At 56.3% G+C, this 24,990-nt stretch overlaps 1 protein-coding gene and 1 long non-coding RNA gene across 3 annotated transcripts; one reads left to right on the top strand and one right to left on the bottom strand.

The window, feature by feature from the left end:
- Nucleotides 1-19: 19 nt before the first annotated feature.
- On the bottom strand, nt 20-24,773 carry RADIL (Rap associating with DIL domain). 2 transcript variants are annotated; one of them, XM_062613549.1, is made up of 16 exons: nt 24,706-24,773; nt 20,621-20,725; nt 17,338-17,899; nt 11,984-12,297; nt 10,356-11,015; nt 10,172-10,209; nt 8,969-9,129; nt 8,207-8,319; nt 7,132-7,369; nt 6,459-6,631; nt 5,922-6,072; nt 5,378-5,568; nt 4,266-4,644; nt 3,895-4,034; nt 2,983-3,122; nt 20-2,389 (listed from the first exon to the last, which is right to left on the bottom strand). In XM_062613549.1, exons 2-16 carry the CDS (start codon nt 20,654-20,656, stop codon nt 2,284-2,286), a joined length of 3,402 nt encoding a protein of 1,133 aa, XP_062469533.1. In that variant the 5' UTR covers nt 20,657-20,725; nt 24,706-24,773; the 3' UTR covers nt 20-2,283. The 2 variants fall into 2 exon arrangements, with proteins under 2 accessions (XP_062469533.1, XP_062469532.1); XM_062613548.1 differs by lacking the exon at nt 24,706-24,773 and having other exon boundaries at nt 20,621-20,952.
- Nucleotides 14,911-17,443, top strand: LOC134161043 (uncharacterized). The gene is made up of 3 exons (XR_009963805.1): nt 14,911-15,027; nt 16,607-16,676; nt 16,933-17,443. It is a non-coding gene; the product is annotated as an uncharacterized LOC134161043 (long non-coding RNA).
- Nucleotides 24,774-24,990: the final 217 nt, after the last annotated feature.

Genomic DNA, 24,990 nt, shown 5'->3' with positions numbered 1-24,990 from the left:
CCAAGAGCCAGCTATCAGACCAGATCTTAGAGAGATTTATTGATCCAGTTTATTGTTGACACCAAGAGCATTTCTTAGCATACATCACCCCCGTGTCAAACAGGCGCCATGCTGTGTTCTGTATCTTCACCAGAAGTTTATACACATTTGAGCTGTACAGTATTAACAAATAGGGGAAGTAAATGCATCCCAGTGCTCCTCCCAGGAGAAGCAAGCCCTCATGCATGCTAGTGTATTAGCAGGGTTTATTTACAGTCTGTTTCAATGCCTGACTGCACTGTGAGCAACACGCAGCTCTGGGGCTGATTCCCACCTCCAGGGATGCCTGGAGTCAGGCTTGGTGGGGAGCAGAGGGTTGCATTGGTACCACTGGAACTTGCCAGGGTGCAGCCCTAGTACTGTCTAGTGCAAACTGAGCCTCCCCCAAAGCCCTGGCTCCGTGGCAGAGGGGAGTGAGGAGTGCATGCAGCTTGCCCAAGGGCCCTGGCAGCCTATTTCTTGCCCTACAAACCTGCTGAGCTCCTTGGAGGATGAGTGGCCGACATACTTGCATGATACACTGGAGTGAATCACCATGAGTACTGTGGGGCCCTGAGCCTTTGCCTGCCTGCCTGGTACAGCTGAGTCAGTGGCGGGAGAGATGCATTGCTCCCAGTCCCTGCTGGGGCAGCACCCCAGGCTGGTTGGCATGAGCATGGCCTAGCAGCAAAGCAAGGCACTAGTGTCTCAGTGAAAGTGCTTAGTCCACCTTGCCCTGGAAAAGGCAGGCCAGGCTGTGTAGAAATCCAGTACTGGAGTACTTCTCCTGTGTAGATTATTTTGACATCCCTCCTGCAAAGTGCAAGACTAAGCCCAGAAACCAAAACTACAGCAGTGAGGTTTAATTAAGGCCAACCCTGTTGAACATCCCTTTTTTAGCATCACAGTCCTCAGAGCACTGTTGTTGTGAGATGCTGTGTGAATATCCGGTTTGCTTCCAGAGCTAAACCGTGCTGGTTTAAGTGCAGGGTGTGATGCAGGGCTTTGTGGCAGGCTGTTCTAATAGGGTTTGGCTAAACTAGGTCTCGGTATCAGTCTATATGTGGAAATGAGGTCAGGTTTATCCTGTGAATGGTGTTAAAAACACAGAGAGGACTTGGCAGTCAAGAGGCAGCCACACGGTGGAGCTGCCAGCTTGGCTCTGCTGACACCACTGTTGGAGCAACCACCAGAGCTCCTTTGGGATGTTCAAGACTGACCTTCCAAAGGGGAGCTCCTGCTGCCCATCAGCACCCATCAGTAGCACGCACTTCTGAGATGCTCTGAGCTGGGCAGGAAACAGGGTGGCCTTACAGTGGCCTTGCAAAGCTGGAGGGACACCAGGACATGGTGTCAAGATGTCATTTGTCCGCCTGGACTAGTGTCAGGATGCTGCTGGGCTCACTCAGGTTCCTGGTGGCCTTGGACAGGGCAACAGCTTCTGTGTGGGCAAAGTCTCTGCTGGGTTAGTCCTAGGCTCCTTCTGCCAGGATCACGGTGCCAGAGCCAGGCAGTACATCTGCTGCATGAGCAAGGGCAAGAGCATCTTCTTCAGGGGCTCTCCCCAAGGCTCACAGGGAACTGCTGGTGGTGTGAAGCCCTTTGCTGTAGCTGCTTCCCATCCCAAAGCAGGCCTGGGGGCAGTGTGGTTATAGCCAAGCAGCAGAAAGTCACCTGACATAGGGCATGGCACCAGGGAACTTGATCTTCTAGCAATGCATCCCACTTCGAATCCTGCTTCTGGGTGCTTATGCTGCCTTTACCACTCCCAAAGCTGGGCACCCTTTTCCAGCCTGCTGTGCCAGCACCTCCAGTGGTCACTGCCACAGGCAAAACCCAGGCCTGCCCCACATGCCAACCTTTAAATCCCAAAGGTGTTTCAAGCCTTCCACCTGCCAGCATGGAGAAATCACGCAGGGCTGCCAGCCTAGAGGAATGGAGGAGCTGTGAAGGGAGCATCCCCTTCCTGTCCCCTGCCAGAGGGGACAAAGGACCAGGCAAGCTCCTGAGAAGGATGATACATAGTACAAGGTGAAGCTGAGCAAGAGATCAGCAATGATGCTCCCAGTAAGTGCATTGGGAGCAGCGTGCACCTCCCTTGCTTGTCCTTTCATCTGCTGCAGTGCAGGGGTGAGGTGTCGATAAGCAAATCAAGGGCGGTTGTGGAGTCCCGGTCCTCCCTTTTGCACTCCAGGCTCCCCAGGGTCAGCCTGAACCAGAGCTGCACCCACAAGCTGCTGCAGAAGGACCCTCGTGCCACAGGGACTAGGAGGAAGATGAGCTGGAACTGATTTTTTTGGCTATTTCCATGTCCGACTTGGCAACCAGGAACCGCAGCTTCTTCCCTCCGGAGCGGATGAGGTCCACGGCACTGCAGAGAGCAGCAACAGGGAGAGGGGTGAGTTCTGGCTCCCCGCAGCTTGCCAGGAGCCTGCCAGGTCATGGACATGTACAACACCCCCCCCCCCCCCATTTGCAAAACACCTGCACCCTCTGCTCTGTGCCTGCTCAGTGTCACAGGCAGGGTCTGTTTCTCTTCACAGAGAGCCTGATCTCCACGCCAGTGCTGCCAGGGTAAGGACAAGCAAGCCCTGAGGTGTTCTGCCCCACAGGCTCTGCAGGGTGCAAGCTGTCCCATCCCACCACCTTTGAGAGGAACCGTGGGGTGGGCTGGGGTTAGAGCAGCAGTGCATTGCTGAGAACAATCTCTGGAGCAGTTGTTGCTCCCTGATCCCTCTTCCAAATCCCCAGAAAGCTGCCTTTCCCTATTTCCAGTGTCCTGGGTAGGTTTTTTCTCTCTCTGCAGCTTGCTTTTACTGCAGCATCCTCTGCATTATTGACTGTACCAGGGACTTGGAGACCCCTGTGCAGCTCTTTGCTGCAAAACAGCTGAAAACCTGGCCTTGAGCACCAACTCCCACAGTGCTGATACCAGCCCAGGCCCTCCTGCAAGGTGCAACTCACCTTTGGTAGTCTGCCCCGATGAGACTGGTGCCATTGACAGCCAGGATGCGGTCCCCAATGGAGAGCCTGCCATCCGCAGCCGCAGGGCTGTCCTCGATCAGCGTGCGGATGTAGATCCCAGGGGAGCAGAGAGGAGTGTGCTGTTGGCAGGGAAAGGTGGTGAGTGACCAATTGGGGCATAGGGGACATGAAAGGTTTGTGGTCCCAAAAGGCTGAGCTATCTGGGAAGGGTGACTGTCCCCTGCGGCTCACAGCCAAGCGGGTGCCTGATGCACTGGGGAACTTGACGGATGGGTGCTGGGGACGGTGTCACAGTAACAGGAAGGAAATGCAAGCCTTCAGTTTTATATCAATTTATAAAGGAGAGCTGGGGGGAAAGTTTTCTTGTTCAGTTTCATTAAGAGTAAAGCATCGTTAACCTGCAGCCATCTTGGGATGGGAGCTCTTTACTCTTTGTCGCAGCAGCTCGGTGATGCCCTGTTTCCTACTGACTAATGCACTGCCGTGAAAGGGCACTTAGTAAAATGATCCACCACGCTCAGCCAGATTGCAACGTCCCCATGAGCAATGAGTGCTGTTCTTGGAGCAGTTCTGGCACCCTGTGAGCTTCCTTTGCCACCCGCTGAAGGGTGGAGGAAAAGACCTCGGCTGAGTCATTTTCCTTCCACCAGAGGGCTGAGCCTGTCTGCTCTCTCCAGCTGTGGGACAGATGTGATGGACTTTGCGTGCACGGCACAGCAACCTGGGAGCAGGGATCTGCTCCTCCTGAGAGATCCGTTTACACCTCGTTTTCCCTAGGAGAAGCACTCTAGCTGCCATGAGTGAAGCCAATAGCTTCTGGATGGTTTCACATGTCCCACGCCAGCTCTTTGGAGGGGCATCAGGCCTGTCCTGTGATGGGTGAGGACTCACCAAGCCATCAATCAGCCCCATCCCCAGCCCGATGGGTCCTCTCTCCAGCTCCACCACGAAGACGTAGCAGAAATCATCGGTGGCAGAGCTGCGGCTGGAAGACTCTGGTGTGGGGTAGTCATAGGGGGTCGGTGAGCATCCTGCCAGCAGAGAGACTGGGTTACCACTATGGCATCACCCAAACCAGCCTCACAGCTCCCCAAAACCCCGTCAAAGCCAATCTCGGGTACCCCCAAGGCTGCAATGCTTCATTTGCTCTCCTTGTCCAAACACGGACAAGTCCCCACAGGAACCAGGGAAGGAGAACAGCAGCAAACACGCTCACACCCCGATCCTGCACCCCAAATCAGGGCAGTGCCAGCTGTCATTACCTTCAGGAGTGCTGCTTTTGGTGCCGTTCATCCCGTTCCTCCGAGGGTCCTGCAGCCCCTTGCCGGTGCCCTGCGGGGACTCTGGGCTGAGGGAGTCGAAGTTCAATGGGGTGGTGGGGGGTGTCAGGAGGCAGGAGGGGTCTGTGGGTGCTGGTCCAGCCTTGGGGGGCAGGCCCCTGCCCAGCTGCAGCTGCTGGAGCCTCTCCTGGAGCTGGGGCTCGCTGTCGGGGTGCTCACAGGGGCAGCCATTGGTGGCCAGGTAGAGCAAGGGGCTCTCCTCTGGCTCGGTGCAATGGTCCTCCTGGGTGACGGTGCTCCCCAAGGCAGCAGCAGGGCTCCTGCTCACCTCCAGGACATCTGCTGTCGTGTATGCCTCTTCCTTAAGGAGAGAAATGCTCTATGGGACCCTCTGCATGTGCTCGTCACACTCTACCTGTGCGCCCTGCAGGCAGGAAGGCTGCTGGTTCCAGCCAAAGCCTTGGAAATCTGGATGCTGCTAGGGCTTGTCCTAGCACAATTCTGCACCCCAGGTGCTGGGGATGCTCACAGCCAGACAGAAGGGGATTCCCTGTCATGCCTGTGCTGGGGGGAATCCCACTGGAGGGCAACACTGGGGGAGCACAGTGATGTGGTCCAAGGGTGGCACAAGGAGGTAGTGGTGCGTGTGAGTGCTGCAGTCAATGGGGAGAAAAGAGCAGCTGCTAGAGGAATGTCCTCCACAGGGAGCTGGGGATGAACAGCAATTGAGCTTAGCACCTGCAGCACGTCTCACCCTCCCTGTGCTTTATAGGAATTAGCTAATCAGTGCTTTTGTGCTTGCCTAGCTACACGGGGACAAACAGGGCAGGGAGGAGCAGGAATACACAGGGAGAAGGGGAGTGCTGCCTGCAGATATCCCCCTTCTTCCCTCCTCCCCACTAACGAGATTGCTGGGACCAGCCTGTCCTTCCTGCTCACCTTCCCACTCCCCCCAGGCTGGGGGATTAACAGCACTAATCCTTCCAGCAGCTCTACGTGAGCTCTACAGCAAGCCCTTGCCCTGGGCTCAGAGGGGTCCAAAACCCTTCTGCCTGCCCAGGAGAGAAGCAGCCCCTCCATGGGGTACAGGCTACCTTTGGGGGTGCTGAGCCCGGCCGGTCACTAGGGCTGGGACTCTTGCTCTGCAGGCTCCAGAGGAAGTGGCGGATGTAAAGGAGGTGCCTGTAGATGTTGTCATCCAACGTCTCCACCTCCAGGTCCACTTTGAAGCCCGCACTAGGCAGGATGATGGGAGGGTGGTTGTCAAAGGACTCCAGCATCTCATCTGAAAGGCAGAGAGGTTAACACTGGCCTGGCTGTACCCTGCTCCTGCCTCCCGACTCTTGGCCATGTGTGGTCTTCCAGATGGGACTGGGGACACGGTGAGGTGCGAGGCAACAGCATTCCCTATTTGGGCACACAGAAAGAGCCCCAAGCCCTTCTGAGTGCACTTTGCACCCTTTGCAGTATCAGAATCACAAGGCCATGGTTATTCCCAACCACTGCAGTTACTACAGGAGTCCCCAGGAGGAGAAGGGAATTGTCTGCTTGGCTTCTACACAAAAACACCAGAGGAAGCCTGTGTGTGAGCAGAACACAGTGACCAGAGCAGCACTGAGCACGAAGCCGAGGCCTCACCGGGCTGGAAGGTGGCCGGGCTCTCCTCCTCGCTGGGCTGCCACGCTGCGATGCAGCCCACATCCATCACCGCCTCGCACTGGCTCAGCACCCGGTGGAGCTGCGCGGGGCTCAGCGCCGGGAACTCGGCTCGCAGGGATGCCCAGGTCATCTGAGCAAGGAGACAGAGCATGGGGTGAAGAGCTGAGGAGCTGCTTTCAGTGAGAAGCTGCGGCTTGCGAGGGGAATGGGAGGGAGAGAACAGGCAAGATATAGAATCATAGAATCCCAGACTGGTTTGGGCTGGAAAGAACCTAAGCTCATCCAGTTCCACCCTCCTTCCAACACCTTCCACTAGACCAGGTTGCTCCAAGCCCAATCCAACGTGGCATTAACACTTAAAGATGGAGTGAACCTGAGCACCCCTCCTTGATACTGCGCACCCAACCAACACGGGGTGACAGGCTGCAGAAGAAGGCACATATCATGGTAGGGACCCCCAAACACCAAGCAGCGTTTCTCCTGCCCGTGCCCATCCCGATGCCAGGCACCCCTCACCTGCACCAGCTGGGAGCCGGGCATGGCCAGCAGGTTGGCCACGTTGGCAAGTTTGGCAAAGAACTGCTGGGCGAGCTGCTCAAAGCCAGCACCACGCAACCAGTCGAGGAGCAGCCGCACGCTGGCACGAAGCTTCACCCCCTGTGACCAGTGGAAGCAGCCAAGAGAGGAGCCTGAGGAGGCAGAACATCCATCAGCACTGTCAGGGAACAGGTCACCTTGCCTCCAGCTGGAACCCAGGGGGAGGGATGCCCCAGGGAAGTGAAATAGATGCAGGTTAATGGCCCCAGCATCCTATAGCTGTAAGTACTGGTGGTTGGATGGCACCTGGCACTAATAGCAGTGTTAATGAGGGCTAATGAGCACCTCAGTCAGAGAGCAGGCTGCGGTAGCTTATTACTGAGTTGCTCTCAGCATCCTTTGCTCAGGCTCAAAAGGGCAGTACTCTTGCAGGAGGTGAGGATAGGGCACTTGTGGGACTAAACCCCTCCTGGGAATGAGAATGGCAACTAGGTCTGTGCTTGACCTGCTCATCCCCAGCCCCTTGAAGCTGCTTGAAGCCCCCTCCCTCCTGTACCCCTCAAGGTGGCACTGGGATGGACTGGAGGATCTCCCAAGGGGTCGGTGCCCTACAGGTTACCCGGTCCGGGCTGGGTGTTGCAGGAGGACTGACCCTTATCCAGGAGCTGGTTGAAGAGCAGGGTGTTGGAGAAAAAGAAGAGGTAGGCGAACATCTGGGAGGTGATCTCGGGGTGCACTTCGTACTGGCGCAGCAGGTCCAGCGCTGCCTGGTAGATGAGTACAACCCTGCGGAGCTCCTCGGGCAGCGATGGGTTCGCACGCCAGCTCTCCCTGCACTCATTCTGGAAGGGGTTGCACTCCAGCAGCGCAGGGAGAGACACATACAGACACTGCAGAGAGAGGTCAATTCACACCACCACGATCCTGCTGCTTTTTCCCTTCTTTTCCTTTCCGTAAGCCCCAAACCCTTCCAACCCCCCTCACCTCCACAAGCCAAGCAAAGTGCTGCTCTGGTAAGGGGTTGCTCTGGCTCACCCCTGCCTCGATGTGCTCCGGTGGTGCACAAGGATGTATTTGAATTATATATAAATATTAAATAAATATAAAAATGAACGTTTCTGGTGCTTTTAGCAGTTGGAGTTGACAGTGTGGGGCCTCAGCTAAAGGGACCTGAAAACTGAGCTGAACCAGGGCTGGGAACAAGGGTGAAAGAAAAACCAGAACTAACGGGGATGACCTTTCCCTATGGATTAAACGGGAGAGCAACACCTAGCATCCACTCCTGCTAAGGGGAAGGTGAGCAGTGCCTGCGTCCCTGCGTGCTGACACCAGCACACAGCAGCCTTTCTTCTGCCTCACACTGCCCGCTCTGTTCCCTGCTCCCGATGCTGCCTGGCTCTTGCGGTCCAACGGCAACGGTCCAGGGGCCCCTTTCCATCACACCCTGAATCACACCATTATGCCACGCTGGCCGGAGCCAAGCAGCTCTCCCCAAACGCCTCCCCTGAGCCGCTGCACTGCAGGCAAGGAAACACGCTGCAGTAATTCAATCCTTCTCCTGGGCTGTGACCAGAAATCGGGACATTTCAGCCCAAAGGAAAACACCTCAATGTGGTGGAGCTGCCACGGTGTAAAAGCTTAAGGAAACCTTCTGCAGAGCGCAAGAGCTGCTGGGGATGCTTGTGCCTGCCCCATGGGGTGCTGCTCCCCTCCCTGCGAGCTCATACCTTGGAGATGTAGTAGACACACTGCTGGAAGGTGTACATGATCACCTCCTCCAGCACCGTCATCGCCTCCTCACTGGCTGTGATGGTCGAGGAGAAAAGAGACTCCTTGGAGCCTACGGGACAGACAGAAGAGGATGGGGAGCAAACCGACAGCAGTGAAATGGGCTGAAGTCACTGCTCCCAAATCCCCAGGGTGATGTTATCGGTGCTTCCAGGCTGGCATCACCACTGTGGCATCCCTCGAAGAGCCACTGGCAGCACAGCGCAGTACCACAGCATGGCGGTCTCAGCCCACGGATGCACCCCTCCTTCCAACAGCCCACTGCCTTATAGGTTTTGACTTGCTGCATAGACCAGAAGGTTTCTGAGGCTCATTTAACTCCTTTTTCCTTCTTTTCTGTCTTTTTGGCTGGCACTAACACAGGCTCACCAGTGAGCAATTCTGCCTGCAAACCCAGCAGCCAGCGGGCGAAAAGCTGCCCCCAAAGCATTAACCACAAGCTGCCACGGTGGGAAGGGAAGGTGGATAAGGGGAATACAACAAAACCTGGCCCTGAAGCTGAGCAGCACCACTGCACGATGTGAGGCTGCTCCTCCTGCATGGATTACCCCAGTTTGCACTGCAGAGATGCCCCTGCTGCTGAGGATTAGGGGGGGTTAAAGGAGCATCTCGGTGGCACTGACCACTGGTTGCAACTGGGGATTAGCAGAGCAAAGGCACTCGGGCTGGAGAAGCAAGCAGGGTGCTGTGTCCAGCCTTACCTCTGATGTCCAGCTCCTCCTCCATGCTCTGGATATAGGTGGGTGATTTCTGCTGGATGAAGTAAAGGATCTCAATAGCGTTGGCCATCCAGAAGAGGATGTGCTGCAGGTCTGGGAGAAGGTCCGTGACGGAGAAGTGGGACAGGGTGGCAGGGTCCTGGCTGGGGAGACACAGTGAGCATTATGGCTGCTGCTCTTCAGCATCCCCACTCAAGCTTCTGGGGAGAAAACACCCAGCCTGGGGCAACGCCAAAGAGCTGCTGCATCCCCTCACCCCCAAGCCCAGCATCCCCCTAAGGAAGACAAGTGATCTGGTGGTCCCAGCTCCACAGGACGGCAAAGGAGACCATGCAGGGACCAGGGTGGCCGAGGGCTGCTTGCTCTTTGTGGGGTGCCACTTTTGGGTGAGACTGCCCCTAATAGAGCGGAGCTGCAGTAACTGCTCCTGGCTCTCCCCAAGCAGTATGTGCTGTTCCTGCCAGCTCTGAACGGCTGAACCCAGCCCGCCCGCATGGGGCTGCTCAAAAATAAAACTAACCAAATAAAAAGCATCTGGGAAGTTGCTCAACTGCTTTTCCCTGCTGCAGGAATAGGCCTGGGAAGCATCCGCAGGAGCTCGTCCTAGGGCAGAGCTTGCAGCAAGCACCAGCAGTTTCTCCAGATGTTGCTTTGGAGCCTGGATCTTGGAAGTGGCTGGGAAGGCAGCCCCCCCCCCCCCAGCACACTGCTGTGATAGCCCCAAGGTGGTGCTCCCCATCCCTGTGCCACCATCCCTGGATGCACACTGCAACACCAACCCTCTCTGCACTCCACAGACAGGTCTTCAGCATTAAGGGTGTGAGACCCTGCACCGAGGCCATCCCTGCTATATCCCTTAGGAATTCTGAAGCCACATGTGCAAAGCCTTGGCCAGGTCTTGGATCAGAGAAGACCCCAGAGCTGCTGCAGGTCCTATTCCTGCAGCAAGCTTGCCTGCTTTTCCAGCCCTACACATTTCCAAGCAGGAGCTTTGTAGGCAACGTGGCAAAAGAACCAGGAGCTGAATGCATGGGATTAAGCAGGAAAACTCTGTGTGTCAGTGCCGTCAGGCACTTTGAAGGTGGCTTTAGGCAGCCACAGGCTCCCCTCGCTCATAGAGGAAGAAATGGGTTGAATTCTCCCCATTCAGGGCCAAAACAAGGCAAAGCAGGAGGCTGCACTTACTGCTGGGACTGCTTTTCGGCCAGCTCCCGTGTCCGCTCCTGGGCAGGGAGAGAAGGGGAAAGCAAAGTGAAACCCAGTGGGATGGGGTGGCACGAGCATCACCCAACCAGCACTCGCTGCCTCCTTGAGGGGGTATCAGCAGCACCCCCACCCCACCAGCACCCCCATCCCACCGCTGACTGACCCACACCGTCCTCTGGATCATTTTGGCCACTTTGAGCAGCAGCTGCCCGAAGTCTCCCGGCTCGAAGCTGGTGGCCGAGTGCTGGATGCAGAGGCAGAGCAGGAAGGCGGGTGTCAGCTTGTGGTCGTCCCCACCGGGCTCGATCAGGGTCATGATGCGCCGCAGCAGCACGTCCTCAGCCGCCGGCTCGAACTCCAGCAGCAGCTTCCTGCGGGGTGCCCTGGGGCCGGCGGCAGGCGAGGGACCCCTCTTTTTGCTGGCGGGGTCCCTCAGCAGGCTGCCGCATGCCCTGCAGACAGGGCGACCCTCAGAGACAGCGGGGTGCAGGGCTCGCAGCCTCAGCAGGGTCTGTGCTGGCAGCGGCTGCGCCTTCATGGGGTCCTTATAGAGGAGCAGGTAGTAGAGACCGAGGGAGAGGAGGTCCCCGTGCTGCAGCACGACCGTCCGGGCCACCTCGGTGAAGTTGATGGAGATGCCGGCACCGGCGATGGGCTCCAGCACCAGCTTCTCCTCCGAGCAATGCCGGGAAGGTCGGAGCTTCCTGATGGTGCAGTGCAGGGGCAGGATGTCGGGGGCTGACAGGCTGATGCTGGGCTTGCTCGCCTGCGTCCTCTGGCCCACCGTGTGCTGCTCGCGGTTCAGCAGGTAAACCAAGCTGTCCTGCCAAGGGGGGAGACACGGCATGAACCAGGGATGGAGGGGCAAAAGGGACCCTCCTCTCTGCTGTGCAGTGGGTGCTGCAGCATCCCACTGTCCCCAGCCATCCCCCTGTCCCCTGCATCGTTGCATGTCAGAAACACATTTCTCTCTGCTGAGCAGGACAGCAGCGATCCCAGCTTTGGGCATGCTAATAAATGGGGACAGTAACTTTGGGCATGCAGTGAATGGGGCTGCTCTGGGCAGAAGGAGTTCTCCCTCCATCTCTCTGACCTCCTTCTCCCAGCTGTTTGCCCTTCCCACCTTCTTCTGCAGCAATGCCTGCATCCCCCAGCCCGGGAGGACAATGGGACAGCAGTCAGAGCAGAGACTCCCTGCCCTGCCTTATTCTCCAGCCTGCTCCAAAGCAGGTCTCATAACCCACCCCCCGTGCCTCAGTGTCCCCAGCTGTACTAATGGGGTGGCTGCAGTACCAATGTCACCCTGCAGAAACCTTGGCACAGCCTTATTCCCAAAGGGGACAAAGTAGCCATTAACTACAAGAGGCATCCCAGGCCTTCCCAGTTCTCCAAGTGCCTCCAGCATTGGGGACCAGGGGCTCCCAGCCACTCTGTCTCCTCGCTGCCTCATTACGTTTGCCACTAGCAACCAGACAAGGGATGGGGCAGTTCAGCCATCACCCGCAAAACCGGACCATCCTTGTGCCAAGTCAGGGACGCTGCTCCCACATCCCTCTGGGATGCTACCGGGGGGTCCTCGCTCTGCACCCCCAGTGCTTGAGGGCAAGCTGGAGGACAGACTTGGTGACAACGCTGCAAGTCCCAGGCTGGCACCGCTCTAAAGGATGCTCTTCCACGCCACCACCCCAGCAGCTCCGGCCATGCAAGCAGCCCCCCGAGGCTTTAAGGGGTGATGGGACGAAAGCGGAGGGGGGTGCAGGGGGGTGCGCAGGGAGGCGGCGCGGTGCTTACATGCTGCTGGCTGTAGCCCTGCAGGAGCAGGAGGTGCGGGGACTGGTAGAGGGAGTACCGCATGCTGCTGCTGCTGCTGCTGCTGCCGCCGCTCCGCGCCGCCGCCGGGCTCCCGGGCAGGGTGGAGCAGTGCCGCTGGAGCCGCTCCCCGGCACCGGCCCCGGTACCGACCCTCCGGGCCGGGATGCCCAGGCTGGTCTCGCTGAGGCTGCGCCGCAGGGCCGGGGGGGGGCCGAGCCGCTCAGCCCCCGCCGGTGCCCGCCGGGCCCCCCGCGCCCGGTGCCGCTGCAGCTTCCGCGCCTGGGCGTTGATGCCTGCGGGGATGGGGAGGGGGAAGAGCAGCATCAGTCCCCGCCGCTCCCCCCCCCCCCCCCCAGGGTACCGCAGCACCCTATGGCAGGGGGGATGCTGCAGCTTGGAGAGTCTCAAAGCATCCCCAGCCCCGGGTTGGTGTCCCCCCTGGTTTCCCTGTCCTCCTGAAGGGTGACAGCAGGACATCAACGCAGAGAGTTTCACCCCAATGCTACCACCATAGAGGGGGTGTCCCAGAACTCCTAGGCCCCCAAACCCCACTGACTGGGACAGCCAGGCTGGGCTCAGCATCCTCAGCATCCCCCACGCTGCGAAGGCTGGGGGGAGAGAGGAAAACTCTGCTAGAAAGAAATTCAGCTCAATAAGAGCCTGGATACTGCTTTTTAGGAGCTACAGGGAGGTCCCCCCGGCCCCCACCCCGAGCATCATCAGGCATGGGAGCTGGAGCTGCAGTGGAGCCTGCCCGCTGCCTGCTGCAGGAGAAGCTGTAATTAACTTCTCCTAAACATCCATTCGGGAAGAGCTGCTTGCAAGAGGAATAATGGGAGCTGGAGCGAATGAATAGGCCTGGCCGAGCTGCAAAAGCAGCCCCTCGAGTGGCATCCCCATCCCTAAGGGGGTCCCCACAGACCCCTCCGTGCTGCAAGCATGGCTCCAGCTCTGCAGGACAAGTTGGGGGTGCGATGGGCGATGCTCGTACCTGGGGTGGGCAGCCTCCTGGGAGCAGGTCGCTGGCATTCAGGGAGGACGAAGAGAGGGGGGGAAAAGCCTAAAGGATTTGCTTGTGGAAGCAGCACTGCAGCAGCATCAGTGCAGCACAGAGCCAGAGCCCCATTTACGGCTCAGCCGACCAGCGAGCAGGCTGCGGCCAGTGATATTTGGGGACAAGCAGCGGGATTTGGGGACGGCAGAGCAGAGAGCCTGGTGCCCAGGGCTGCTTAAAGGGACACTCACAAGTTCAGACCCGAAAATGCCATCGGCCTTATTTGGTGAGGAACGGGCTGCTGGTTCTGGAATACATTTCTGTGTTTGTTTGTTTTAAAGCAAGTGCTCCATTGCTGGGAAAACGAAAGAGATGAGGATGGGGAGGGCGGTGGGAGAGGGAGAAAATAGCCCCTGCTGTTCACATGCCTTGGGATTAAGGCAAGGCACAGCCAAGTCACCCGAGCGGTCCAGTGCCCTGTGTCCTTCTTTAAAAGGCAATCGGCCCGGCTCATGTCCCCATCACGGCCAGCAGCACGGCATTGGGATGTCTGGGTCCCGCTGATGTGAAATCCAGGGAGTGCAACAAGCCCCAAATGTGCCACTGGGGATGCCAAATGCCCCCCCCCCCAGGAGCCCCGTCCCCAACCCACAGCATGGAAAGGGACCAAAGGGATGAAGGATGGTTGGGCGATGCCTGGCTATGGAAGTGGAGGAGGAGAAGGGCTGGATCCTGGGGAGCTGGAGCTCATTGCATTGGGATGGAGGAGAGGTGCCAGGATTGGGGTCCCACCACCCAGACGGAGACGCCATCACTGGTCCCTTATCTAGGGGAAAGGAAGCTTCTGTACTCGTTTTGTGCAGGAAAAGGCTGCTTTTTCAGTGCTGACAGAGCCCCCGTCACAGGCTCCCCGCTAACCCCGGAGCTGCCCTGGAAAGATAAACACGGCTCTTTTCCTGAGCATAACAAAGCCCCTCCATAAACCAGGATAGGGCTTTTTCCAGTCCTCTCGTACTGCTTTCTCTTCCCAAGCATGTGCAGAGTATCCCACCTGAAACACTGCACGAGCATCTCCAGTGCCAAGCTGCTGAAGTCACACGGTGATGGGGATGGGAATGGGGCAGGATCACGCCCTATCCCTTAGGAAGAACGGGGCACCCCTGGCCAGCACCCACCAGGCCCCACCAAGCTGCTGCCTCTAAACCCATCCTGCATCCCAGGGGAAAACGTGTTGGTTGTGGTGCCTGGGATGTTGACCGGGATCTGCCTCTTTTCAGCCTAGGGAAGATGTTCCCTGTCCATGGCTGGAAATAAATCAGCCAACAGATACCTCCAGGGGCCCCAGGAAAGGAGAAATGCTTTGAATTTACCCAGGAGGAGCTGACTCCAGGCTGGTCCTTCCTAATGGAATTGCTACTCAGACCCTGCAGGGAATCTTCCCTGGATGCACTCGTGCTAAGGCATATCAAAGGCAGATCCTCGAAGGTACCTGCCAGAGCATCTCTTATAGGCTTAACTGCTAAGTTTCTCGAGTTGTGCGTGCATTTCAGCCTCCAGCCTCTGGGAAAGCCTCAGCAAGCTCAGGACATGGTGCAAAATGGGGTTGTTTTGGAAGATGAATGCCATAAAGATGCCAAGTGCCGCACCTCTGGGTTGTGGGTGTTCTCCCCGGATGCTCCCTAACCACTGCCTCATTGCTCCCCAAAAGGAGTGGGGCTGAGGGGACAGGCATGAGAGGGAATCTGCCTCCTTTACTGCAGAGCTGCTCCACCTGTGCCGCTGCTAATCAGTGGCATGAGGAGCGAGCACCTTCCTTCCCAGTGGGAAGCAGCTAATAATGATTAGGATAATGGGTAACCCAGCAGATAAAACACCTGAGCTATGTGCTAATAGGCTTCGGATGGGTGTGGGGGCTTCCTCCCATCCATCAGCTCAGCAGCAGGCAGGAAGTGATGCACCAGCCTGAGTGACACCAGTGGTCCCAGTCCTGCAGCTCCAGCGATGCTTAATGTGGGTAAGGACCCTGCAGGTATTTCCCATGGGATCCTGCTTTGCAGCATCCTTGTTTTGTTTTCTAGGGAGCTGCAAGCCCAAAGTCCCTTTATGTTTGCACAGACGCTGCGTTTTCCACACCAGTGCATTTTTCCTCACCCTGGGCAGGCAGCTGATGCTTGGCAAGGGAACCCTTGCCAGCTTGGGGCTGGTGACAAGGGTGACCCTGGTGGAGGGCACTCACAGTCGGTACCCATCCCATCAGGGGTTTCATGTCTTTTGGGGATGCTGGATGAGGAGGAAGTAGATACTTCCCCCAGACATGCTGCATCATTCCCAGAAGCTTCTAGATGGGGTGGGAAGGTGTGGGTCCCAGCCCCACGGCACCCCTTTGGGCAGTGCCACCAGTATAGGGTAAGAAACTGAAAGAAAGGGCTGCAGGTGTGAGCTTTTAACGGGTAAGACAGATCAGGGCTGTGAGTGGGCAGAGCAAATAGCCTAACAAATGTGGGTGTAGGTTTTGTGTCTCGGAAGAGCTTGGTCAGCTATGGAAAATGCCCAAAGGTTTAAAACATGGAGCATTTCCACCACCCCACCCAGGAGTGCTGAAACAAATGAAGTGATATCTACACTGAAAGCATAACGGGCTCATTTCCAGATCCAGGGCACGCGATCCCATCAGGAGCTGCTCCTTCATCAGCAATCACTGCAGGCTGCTGAGCCCAGGCCAGCTCAGTGCTGCCTGCTCCTGCACCAGGCAGCCTGCATCCTGCTGCTGCCCCAGCCTGTGTGGGAGCCTTGTCCTCCCCATCACTGCCAGCCCACCCAGGTCATGGCTAGGAGCGCTGCATCTAAGGGGGAGGATTTGAGGCCAAGAGCTGATGTGACCTTGGGCTCAGGCTGGGAGCTGTCACGTGGCCCTCCTCACCGTGTGCTGTAACCATTGTGCTTGACTCTTGCCCTTGCCTCTATTCAAAAGATGCTGTTTTTAGAGTCACTGCTGTCCCAAAGTGCTTAAGGTCTCTCTGATCCTGCCTGAAGAAAGAGATGAAGGAGTAGAGAGCATCCACCTCTGCAGCTCCCTCCCTGGTCCAGGGGCTGGCAGCAGTAGCCTCTTTCTCTCTGTCACGCATGCAATGAGCTGGAACCTGTAGCATCCCCTCCATGGACTGGACACAGCAAGGGATAGAGGCAGCCTCGTCTCACCATTGGCATCCCATGGACCCCCCTGCACAGCATTAACACAAGGCCTGGGGGCTGTTTTCCCACTGCTCCTCCATTCCATTGGGATGGGTGAACCCATCCCAAGCCCCCCACAACACAAGCAACCCCTAAAGCTGTTAACTCCACACTCAGATTTTGGGGCATCCAGGCAAAATTGCAATAGCAAATCGCAGCCTCTGCTCTCTCTGGTTTCGTTCATTCCATGTGCCTGGTCTCCTTCCAGCCCTCATTAGAGCAGATTGGAAAGGAGCCCCATCCCTACTGGCATGGGATAGGTCAGGCCCTTTGTTCTGCTGCTGCTGGGGGCAACCTTGGCTCCTGTTTGCTGAGCCCATGGGCTAAACCTGCATCATCATTAGGCTGTTTCTGACAATCACAACTCCTTGCTACAGGTGTGAGGAGGCACTTAGGGCCCATCCCAGCAAAACCTCCCAAGCTGGATCTGGATGCTTCCATCAGCAGGTCAGACCCATCAAGGGCATCATGCAATTACAAACCTGATTCTAAACCTTTCCACCCTCATCCTTGTGGGGCTTTTATCTGAGGGTGGGAGGAGGAAAACTTCATTAGCAGGGTCACTTATTAACCTGCTGGCTCCTAATGATGCCCTTATCTCCTCCTGCCAGCCTTAGACTTATCAGCTACCTCTGAAGGAGCTCTCCTGCCCTACATTGCTCTCCCTTCATTAGCTTTTCATCTTGCTTAATTGCTCCTGCAGATTTGCCTGGGGTGAATGGCCTGGGGGATGCCCACAGGGAGATGGAGGTGCAGGAGAGCCAGGCATGAAGCTGCACCAAAGCATGGGACACCAGGATGTTGGTGCACAGTGATGGGAAGAGTGGGCCACACTGATGGTCTTGCTGCCGCTGCCTGGCTGCAAGCGGGGTCCTGTATGAAACCCTAAACTGGCTGGGGTAAGTATTTGGGGTCGCAGGTACCAAAACTATGCAGGAGAGCTCTGAGTATCAACCCTACCCAGAAGCCTTGCAGCTAAAACGTGGCTGCCCTCCCGCTTGCACCACCCACCTCCCATTCCCAAAACCTGCAGAAGCTGCTGGTATGGGATGCTTGGGGAGGGTCGCATCTCCCCGGACCCTGTCCCTATCCCGCACCCAGCTCTGACCTGCAGTGGTGGTGTCCACATCCCTGGCTGCCATCTCCTCCACTTCTGCCCTCTTGCGCAGCTCCAGCCGCCGCGAGAAGCCCTCCCTGGGCTTCCACAGGTCCTGGATGAGCAGCGGCTTCTCGTGGTCACCGAGCACCCTCAGCCCCTCCGTCTGCCACTGCTTGTCGGGGCCCTCGAACCTGCCGATCACATCGCACAGGGCGTACTGCCCGGCGCTGAGCTGGCTCAGCCCATAGCGCTCCAGCGCTTCCTTCACCAGCTCCCGTGCGCCCGAGCTGCCCGTAACCAGCACGCTCTTGTAGTTGGTGCCCGCGCAGATGTTGCCCCCAAAGATCTTCAGGATGCCGGGGACAGAGAGCTGGGTGGAGAGCTCGGCTGGGTCGTCCTCATTGGGTGCTGGGGAGGAAGATGCTGAGCTCCGGTCCTTGTAGCTCAGGGTCCGGTACAAGACTTGGGAGAAAATCCGGCTCTGGCGCTTCAGACGGTTCTTGGATGGTGGGGCCATGGTGGAGGAGGAGGAGCCGTAAAACATGGTGCGTGAGGTCATTGTGGAGCGTGGCTGGGCAGGGGAGAGGAAAAGGGGAAGTCAGTGGTTTGGAGGCCAGATGGGCAGCATGGAAGCAGCAGGTGGTGGCCACAGAGGAGCTGCCACCACCTCCAAAGTGAAAAGGGACAGCAGCAAGGGAAGGATGTTTCCCTTGTGCAACCCAAAACACCGGCAGCCAAGGTCCTTGATGTCAGCACAGTTACCCCAGGATGGATTTGTCCCTGCAAATGCAGCTGGAGCAGCCCCAAATTCCTCCTCCATTGTATGCATTGAGGTCCCTCTCACCCAAGCAAAACGCAATAGGAGGAGAGCAGAACCCAGCGTGGCCCATCCTGGTCAGGAGCCAAGGCACCAGCAGTTACTTCCACTAACGAGTTTACGGAGCAATCCCATTTATTTAGAGGTGAAACAGAAAGCTGAAGTGGGAATTCGGTCACTCTGAGGTCACTGCTAAACGCTTTTGCTCACTGAGAGGCACAGGGTGAAAACGGGCTTTGATCAACCCTTCAAAACCAGCCTGACTCTGGCAAACCTCTTGGCTGTTGCTTGTTTGTGGAGGACACTAAAGCATCACTGACAAAGGCTGACCTTGTCACGTTAACCAGGGCAGGGCTGCTTGGGGCAGTGGAGATAAGGCCATGGGACCGCGGCCATGCAAGAGCTCCTGGTGCACCTCATCCATTGGAACAGGCTGGAAACCCAAGTGCTCTTCTTGGCTTTAGGCTTCAGGCAGATAGTGCCAGATGTCACTGTCAGCATCTGGGGCCGGCTCTGAAATCACATCCCGGATGCACAACAGCCGGCACTTGCGCAGCACTCATAACACGACCGGCTGCATCGTGAGCTGCTGGTGGGAAAGGTCTGGAAAGACAACTTCAGCATTCCCGATTCCAACAGCACAGGGATTTCCCTCGCCTCCACGTTTATAACATGCATCTGGCATGCAAGGAACAGCACCAGAGGACAGCCAAAATATCTCATCCCCAGCTATGCAGAGCAGCCCTGAGGCGTGATCCAGCAGAGCATGCAAGGTTGGTTTGGGATACCAGCACCTTTCTGCATCTGCAGCCCTGCCTTGCTCAGGCAGGATCTTGCCACCAGAGCAAACCCAGCACTATCAGGCAGAACGATGTTGGGCCTGGAAAGCCTCCAAACCACCATCTAATTTGGGAAGAGAACGTGTCCCTGCTGCTAATGGAAGAGGTCACCTTCTAACCCAGAAACAAGCTCCCTGCCGTGCACAGAGGGTTTCTGCGGGGTGTACGTCCTCCCATCACAGAGCCAGGCACCCACTGAACGCTGCAGATGGGGAAACTGAGGCACCAGCAGGAGCTGAGGCTGCAGGATGTGACTGGGAGCTGTGTGATGAACCTCTAGGGATGGGGTTAGAGCTCTGGCTCTCCCCACACTGCTGCTCCTCTGCCAGTGCTGCTGCTCCCACTGGGGACATCCCTGGGGACACCCCTTGATGTCTGCTTGACATCCTTGATCTGTGCCACCTCCCAGGAGCACCAGGGCAGACCCGACCTGGGGAGCAGGTCAGGCCACTAACAGAGTCAGGTTCAGGAACAGCTACCCCAGGTTGTTAGCACAGCACCATCAGCCCTCATTAACATTAACCAGACCAAAACCTTCCGGTGTCCCTGTGAGACCTTGCCATCAAGGATGCAAAAGACAAACCTTTGTCATCAAATCACTGTTTTCAGCTTGCAGGTTTAATTTCCTCTGCCCTGAACTACCTCCAGCACAAAGGGGAATCTTCTAATATCTGCTGGTGATAAAATCATTCCTCCAAGTCCACATCACAGACTGAGACATCATCCTCGCTGCTTGCAGGTCCCTGCCTGGTTGTGAATACGTTATTTATAGCTCAGCTATTTTCCTGCTCTTTTGATCAAATGCAGCTTCTACAGAGTGCAGGGAGAAGGCATTTTATGGGGAAAAAATCAGGAGCCTGGATTGGGAGAATCTTCCAGCCTGCTCATCCCATTTTTCAACATCTGGAGTAACATTAGTGTGATTGAACCAGGCATCAGCCCGGGTCACCTTCTCCCAAAGACAACACATGGTCTTAATCCCCCTGAGGGCTCTGATGGATGCAGTGATAATGAATGGGCTCTTCCCACATCCATGTGCTCAGGCTTGCTGGTCACAGGCATCTCCAAGGAGGTTAAAGAGAAAACTGGTACGTGCAATACCACTGGGTCCTACGGTGAGAGCAGGGATGCTCCAGCTGGGCCCAGCTACCTGGACACAAGCTGTTAAGGGTATTAACAACCTCAGGTTGATGGGACGTGTGCTCCTGGACCTCCCAGCTCAGGCAAGCTCTCTCCTTGCTTCAGGCAGCCTCCCTGGAGGATACATGCCTGCAGCTATGAAGCATGACTCAGACCTTCCAAAAAGTCCCCTTCTTCAGCATCCAGAGACACCTCCACTAAGGACTACACAGGAATTAGCCAAAAGCCTGTGATTGCCTCCCAGTGGGATCCTTCACCTCTTCACATGCCACACCAAAACCAGGTATTTTCCATAGCCAGCACTGTCTGTATTTACCCTGCAGAGCTATGACAAATCCTTTTGGTATCCACATGGCCACCACATGTCCTTCCATCACCACAACTGACTGCAACCAACAGGGATTTTCCTGCTGGCCCTGAGGTTCCTGCTCCCACCATGGGTGAGCAGCTCCTTCCCACCAGTTCCAACCAGTGCCCAGGCAAAGCCTCCCCTTACCTTGCCATCCTTCTCACGTGCCTTTTTTCCTTCCATTCATCCTCTCTCTTAAAACGAGCCTTCTCCCCTGTCACGCATTGTCCTGGGTGGGCATCCGTTGTGTCTCTGCAAGAGGAAGAGAAGTGATCCTGGGCTGCCCACAGACATCAGCTGTTCACAGTGTGGTGGCTTTGGAGGGCGCAGAGATGCTATGACTCCTCTCCTGATGTGCCTCACTTTTGCATGCAGACTACTGAACCATGTATATATCCCCTATGGCTCAGCATCCCACTGTATTCCCCCCGCCTCAAATCAAACAGCCCAAGCACAAGCTGCTGCCATCTGGGATGAATGGGGCGCATTGCCACAGGGGATGCATGCCTGGTGACGCATGTGCTTGCACATGGTCGTCCAACCACAGATGGGGAAGTCCAGACCAGCCCCAAGCTCAGGCTCCATCGCAGCAGGAACATGGCAGCCCTGGGGGGTGAGATGGAGCAAACCCAGCCACGGTGATGCCCATGGCAAAGGGACAAGAGAGAACATCTACAGGAAAAGAAATCCTACTGGAAAGGAAAGGCAGAGATGGGACCAGTGGCAACCCCATGACCTTTATCTCCTTCTCTTAAGCATTCACCTCCCCAGGGATGCCAGGCTGGGGACCCTCTCACCCATGGATGGACAACGAGTCCTGGACCAGCTCCTTCCCCCTGCAGCCACAGCATGCTGGAATGCTCCCTGGGATGTGTTTTCCTTGAATCTCAGTTTGTTTTGCTGGACATTGAGGAGAACCACCAAGCACCATCCCCTCACCCTCTCAGCATAGATCTGCAAGAACATGCCCACTGGTAACCAAAGGGAAAGAGAAAAGAAGTGCCTGCAGTGATTTCAGTGGTGTTTCTCAGAAAGAGCCAGCAGGGCACAAGAAATAGTCCTTTTCTGTTGCTCTGCTGTGATTGAAATTGCACCATCTCATTAAACCACTTCATCAGGGCCTCAGTGCCGCTTTGATCCAGCCCTTCTTGCTTCCCCAGCACTGGGGCTATGGGAGAAGCTGCAAGGTGACGGGTCATGATGCTAAAGGCAAAGAGATGCTGATGCCACCTCTGCTGCTCGCTGCGTCTTCTGATGATTAATTGCTCCCACAGGTTAAATATTTACGCCTTATTACCAGTGTGTCTGCCTTCAACTGCCAGACATTGATTCCTGTCATGCTTTTCTCTGCTCAATTAACAAGCTTTTGGCTACCATGTATTTTCTCCTCTGTGAGAGTATTTAGGTGCTTTAATCAAGCCACACTTGTTCCTCTTTGGTTTGATTTATGGGGGGATTAACACAATGGCCATCTCATCTCTCATTGTTAGACGCTTTCTGCAGTCCCTCGGTCCCTTCCCTGCAGCCTCCACACCTCCACTGAGATGGAGAGGCTGGGTTTGGCTGTCATCAGCCCAAATCCAGTTCTGACAGCACCCTGATCACAAAGGCAAATAACTGCTATTTCTTTCCATAGCAAAGTTTCCCATTAATCCTGGAAAATACTCAATTCTCCAGCATGGAAATCGGGATGGACACACACAGCCACCCTTCAGGCAGCTCCTGCTGGAGGAGGGAATGCGCCTCTGTGCTGTCTCTCCCAGCTCCTGCTGAAAACCTATCATCCAGGTTAGGGCCAGGAAAACATGGACAACTCCAGTTATTATTTTTGGGTGCAAAAAGACTTCCCTTTCCCATTTGGCTCCAGTTAGGAAGGCTTTTGCTTGCCCGGTTTACCGTCCAGATTTGTCCAAGCTATTGACATTGTGCTGCTCTGGGTCGGCCCCAGGATTTTCCAAGCAATCATTCCTATCTCCTTCCAGCTTCGTGATAAAAGCACTGAAACACGGAGGGCATGCAACCAGCTAGCAGTGCCCAGCAGTGATAATCTCCCCTGATAACTGCCTTTGAAATGAATCGGGTTTATTTCATACCGGCTTCCTTGACATCGTAGAATGTCAGCTCTAAATACTGGCCTGGACTGGGTTTAATACTGAAAACTGCAGGTTTTTACAAGAATATCACCTCACATAACTCAAATGCCTTGTAAAGTTGTATTACAGCCAGAAAGGCACCTCTCGCATTGGAGACTGAAGTCATTCCTACGTGCCAAGAGTTATTTTCCATAGAGGCACATTGGACAGCAGGAATTTATTCCTGGTGCTGAAGTCTTTCATCAATTAAAGCCTGCGCCAGGTTTCTCCCTCTTCTCCCCAAGGGGATGCTACCAAGCCAAGCAACCTGTGGCTACCAGGTCATCTTACTCCCTTTTGGGAAGAGCAACAGCACTATTAAACCACTTTTTAAACCTCCTGGAATTTCCCTGGGGCAGATGCAGGTTTGCATGGATGGGCGGTGAGATTCCAGCTGCAGCCACCCCAGAATGGCCACCAGGAAAGCCATTTCCCCACATCCCTATTTGGAACATTTCCCTTTTCTTTTCCCTTTATGTTTTGGATGGAAACCACTGCTCTAATGGCAACCACAGCAGCCTGGATGCTGCGAGCGCAGGGAGAGGCTGGCCGGCCCTGCAATGTGGAACAAATTATAACTGAGAGAGCAAAGGAAATGAGAACACCCTGGACACGGCGCCTTTGACGTGCGCTCCTTTGGCTCCAAATCCTGCCCCTCTGCAGATCCCATCCCTGCTGCTGAGGCAGAGCCCAGACCCCGTTCAGTGTCAGAGCCCCCATTCTGGATCGAGTCTCTGCTTCAGAGCCCAGTTTCTTCTTGTGTGAGTTTTATCCATCTAATCTAGGGATGGACTGGAGGCTGATAATGTCGATGCCAGCCTCAGTGCTGTCTTTAGCCGGATCAGAGCAGGTAAACTCCTTACCATGTTATTATTAGCAGCAGGCGCTCTGTGGTAGCACCCTGGACCCCACAACCCAAGGACCATTCAAGGCAGGTATAAAGGCAGTCCTGCAAAGACGAACTAACAGTTTGTCCTAAAAGCACTTCTAGCTCTGCAGACAAATTATACTGATTAGGACTCAATTCTACAAGAACAACAGGAGTCCTTTCAGCACATTTTCTTTTCTCACTTCATTTTTTCCCCTATTATTTTGCAGGTTTGGAGCCACCAACGTGCATCAGCTCTCAGGCAATGCACAAGTACAAATTCCAGCCCTCTGCCCAGGCAGCTCTCACTTCTCACACAAGAAACACTCACAAAGAGCATTTGCTTTCTGCTGCCTCCTGAGCAGCAGAGTCTCCGTAGGCTGCCTAATTATAAGATCTTAGCAGTGATACTTTTCCTGCGATAATTAACTGATCCTGGAGAGTGCTGAAAATAAGCACTTCCCAAGCAAGCAGCAAACTCCCCTGAGTTTCCTCTGCTAGAGTTACAAGTCAGCATGAAACTGCTCCAGCCACGCGGGGACACAGACCCACAGCAGCTCCCTGCCAAGGCCTGAGATGCCACGACAGTCGCAAGCAGCTGAATACAGGTGAAACTGCGTGTGTGGAATAGCAGCGCGATCCCAAGGGGCATGCAAGGGCGAGAAGGATCCCAAGGGATGTGCAATGGGGAGAAGGATACCAAAAGGTGTGCAATTGGGTTAAGAGCCCCAAGGGGCATGCAGTGGGGAAAAGGACCCCGAGAGGTTCGCAGTCAGAAGCATCCCAAGGGGCACGCAGTGGGGAGAAGGATCCCGAAGGGTGCGCAGTGGGTCAAGGGCCACAAGGGGACACCCAGCGGAAGGAAGGGTCCCCAGGTGTCTGGCAACGGGACGACGATCCCAGGGTGCTGCATCTCCCCAGCCTGGCCCCCGCCTGCCCGCTGCCCCGTAGGGTCTCCAACAGCAACCGGACAAGCCTCAACCCTCACCGCCGCTTTGCCCCTGCCTCCACTTTCCAAGCGGACGAGAAACAAGCGTGCCCGTCCCAGCAGGTGAGGATCGCTGCTGGCCCCATCCCGGACAGCGGCTCCCGGGAGCGGGGGGCTCCGTACGGAGGGGCTGCCAGCGGTGTCCCATGGGATGCTATAGGGGAAGATCAGTCCCCAGACCACCCCCTCGGGTAGGGTCTGCCTTGTCCGGCCCCACGGTGCGCGCCCCCCCCGCGGTACTCACCGTGCGGGACACGGCGGCTGCAGCGCCCGGACCCGCCGGGGCTGCGCGGCGTGTCCCACCGCCGGGGCGGAGCGGAGCGGAGCGCAGCGCGGCGGAACGGCACTGCGGCGCCCCCCTGTGGTCGGAAGGGGCAGGACGCGACATGTCGCGACTTGATGGTGGAGCAGGGCCAGGGAAGGGCAATGCTGGTGGTGCAGGGCCTGGAGCACAAGTGTGATGGGGGACGGCTGAAGGACCTGGGGGGTTTAGTCTGGAGAAGAGAAGGCTCAGGGAGACCTTATGGCT

This window comes from Pezoporus occidentalis, unplaced genomic scaffold (assembly GCF_034315485.1).
Source record: "Pezoporus occidentalis ecotype Australia unplaced genomic scaffold, CSIRO_AGI_Poc_V1 ctg169, whole genome shotgun sequence".
Taxonomy (NCBI): Eukaryota; Metazoa; Chordata; class Aves; order Psittaciformes; family Psittacidae; genus Pezoporus; species Pezoporus occidentalis.
Note: the sequence above shows the minus strand (reverse complement) of the source record. Positions and strands in the feature narration are given on the sequence as shown.

Bases quoted from the DNA above. Each gene is read 5' to 3' on its own strand.
- RADIL (XM_062613549.1), bottom strand. From the start codon at position 20,656: ATGGAAGGAAAAAAGGCACGTGAGAAGGATGGCAAG. The intron at 7,370-8,206 runs GTATGAGCTCGC...CTCTCTCTGCAG, and splicing joins GTGTCTACTACATCTCCAAG to TGTCTGTATGTGTCTCTCCC. The intron at 2,390-2,982 runs GTGAGTTGCACC...TGCTCTCTGCAG, and splicing joins ATCGGGGCAGACTACCAAAG to TGCCGTGGACCTCATCCGCT.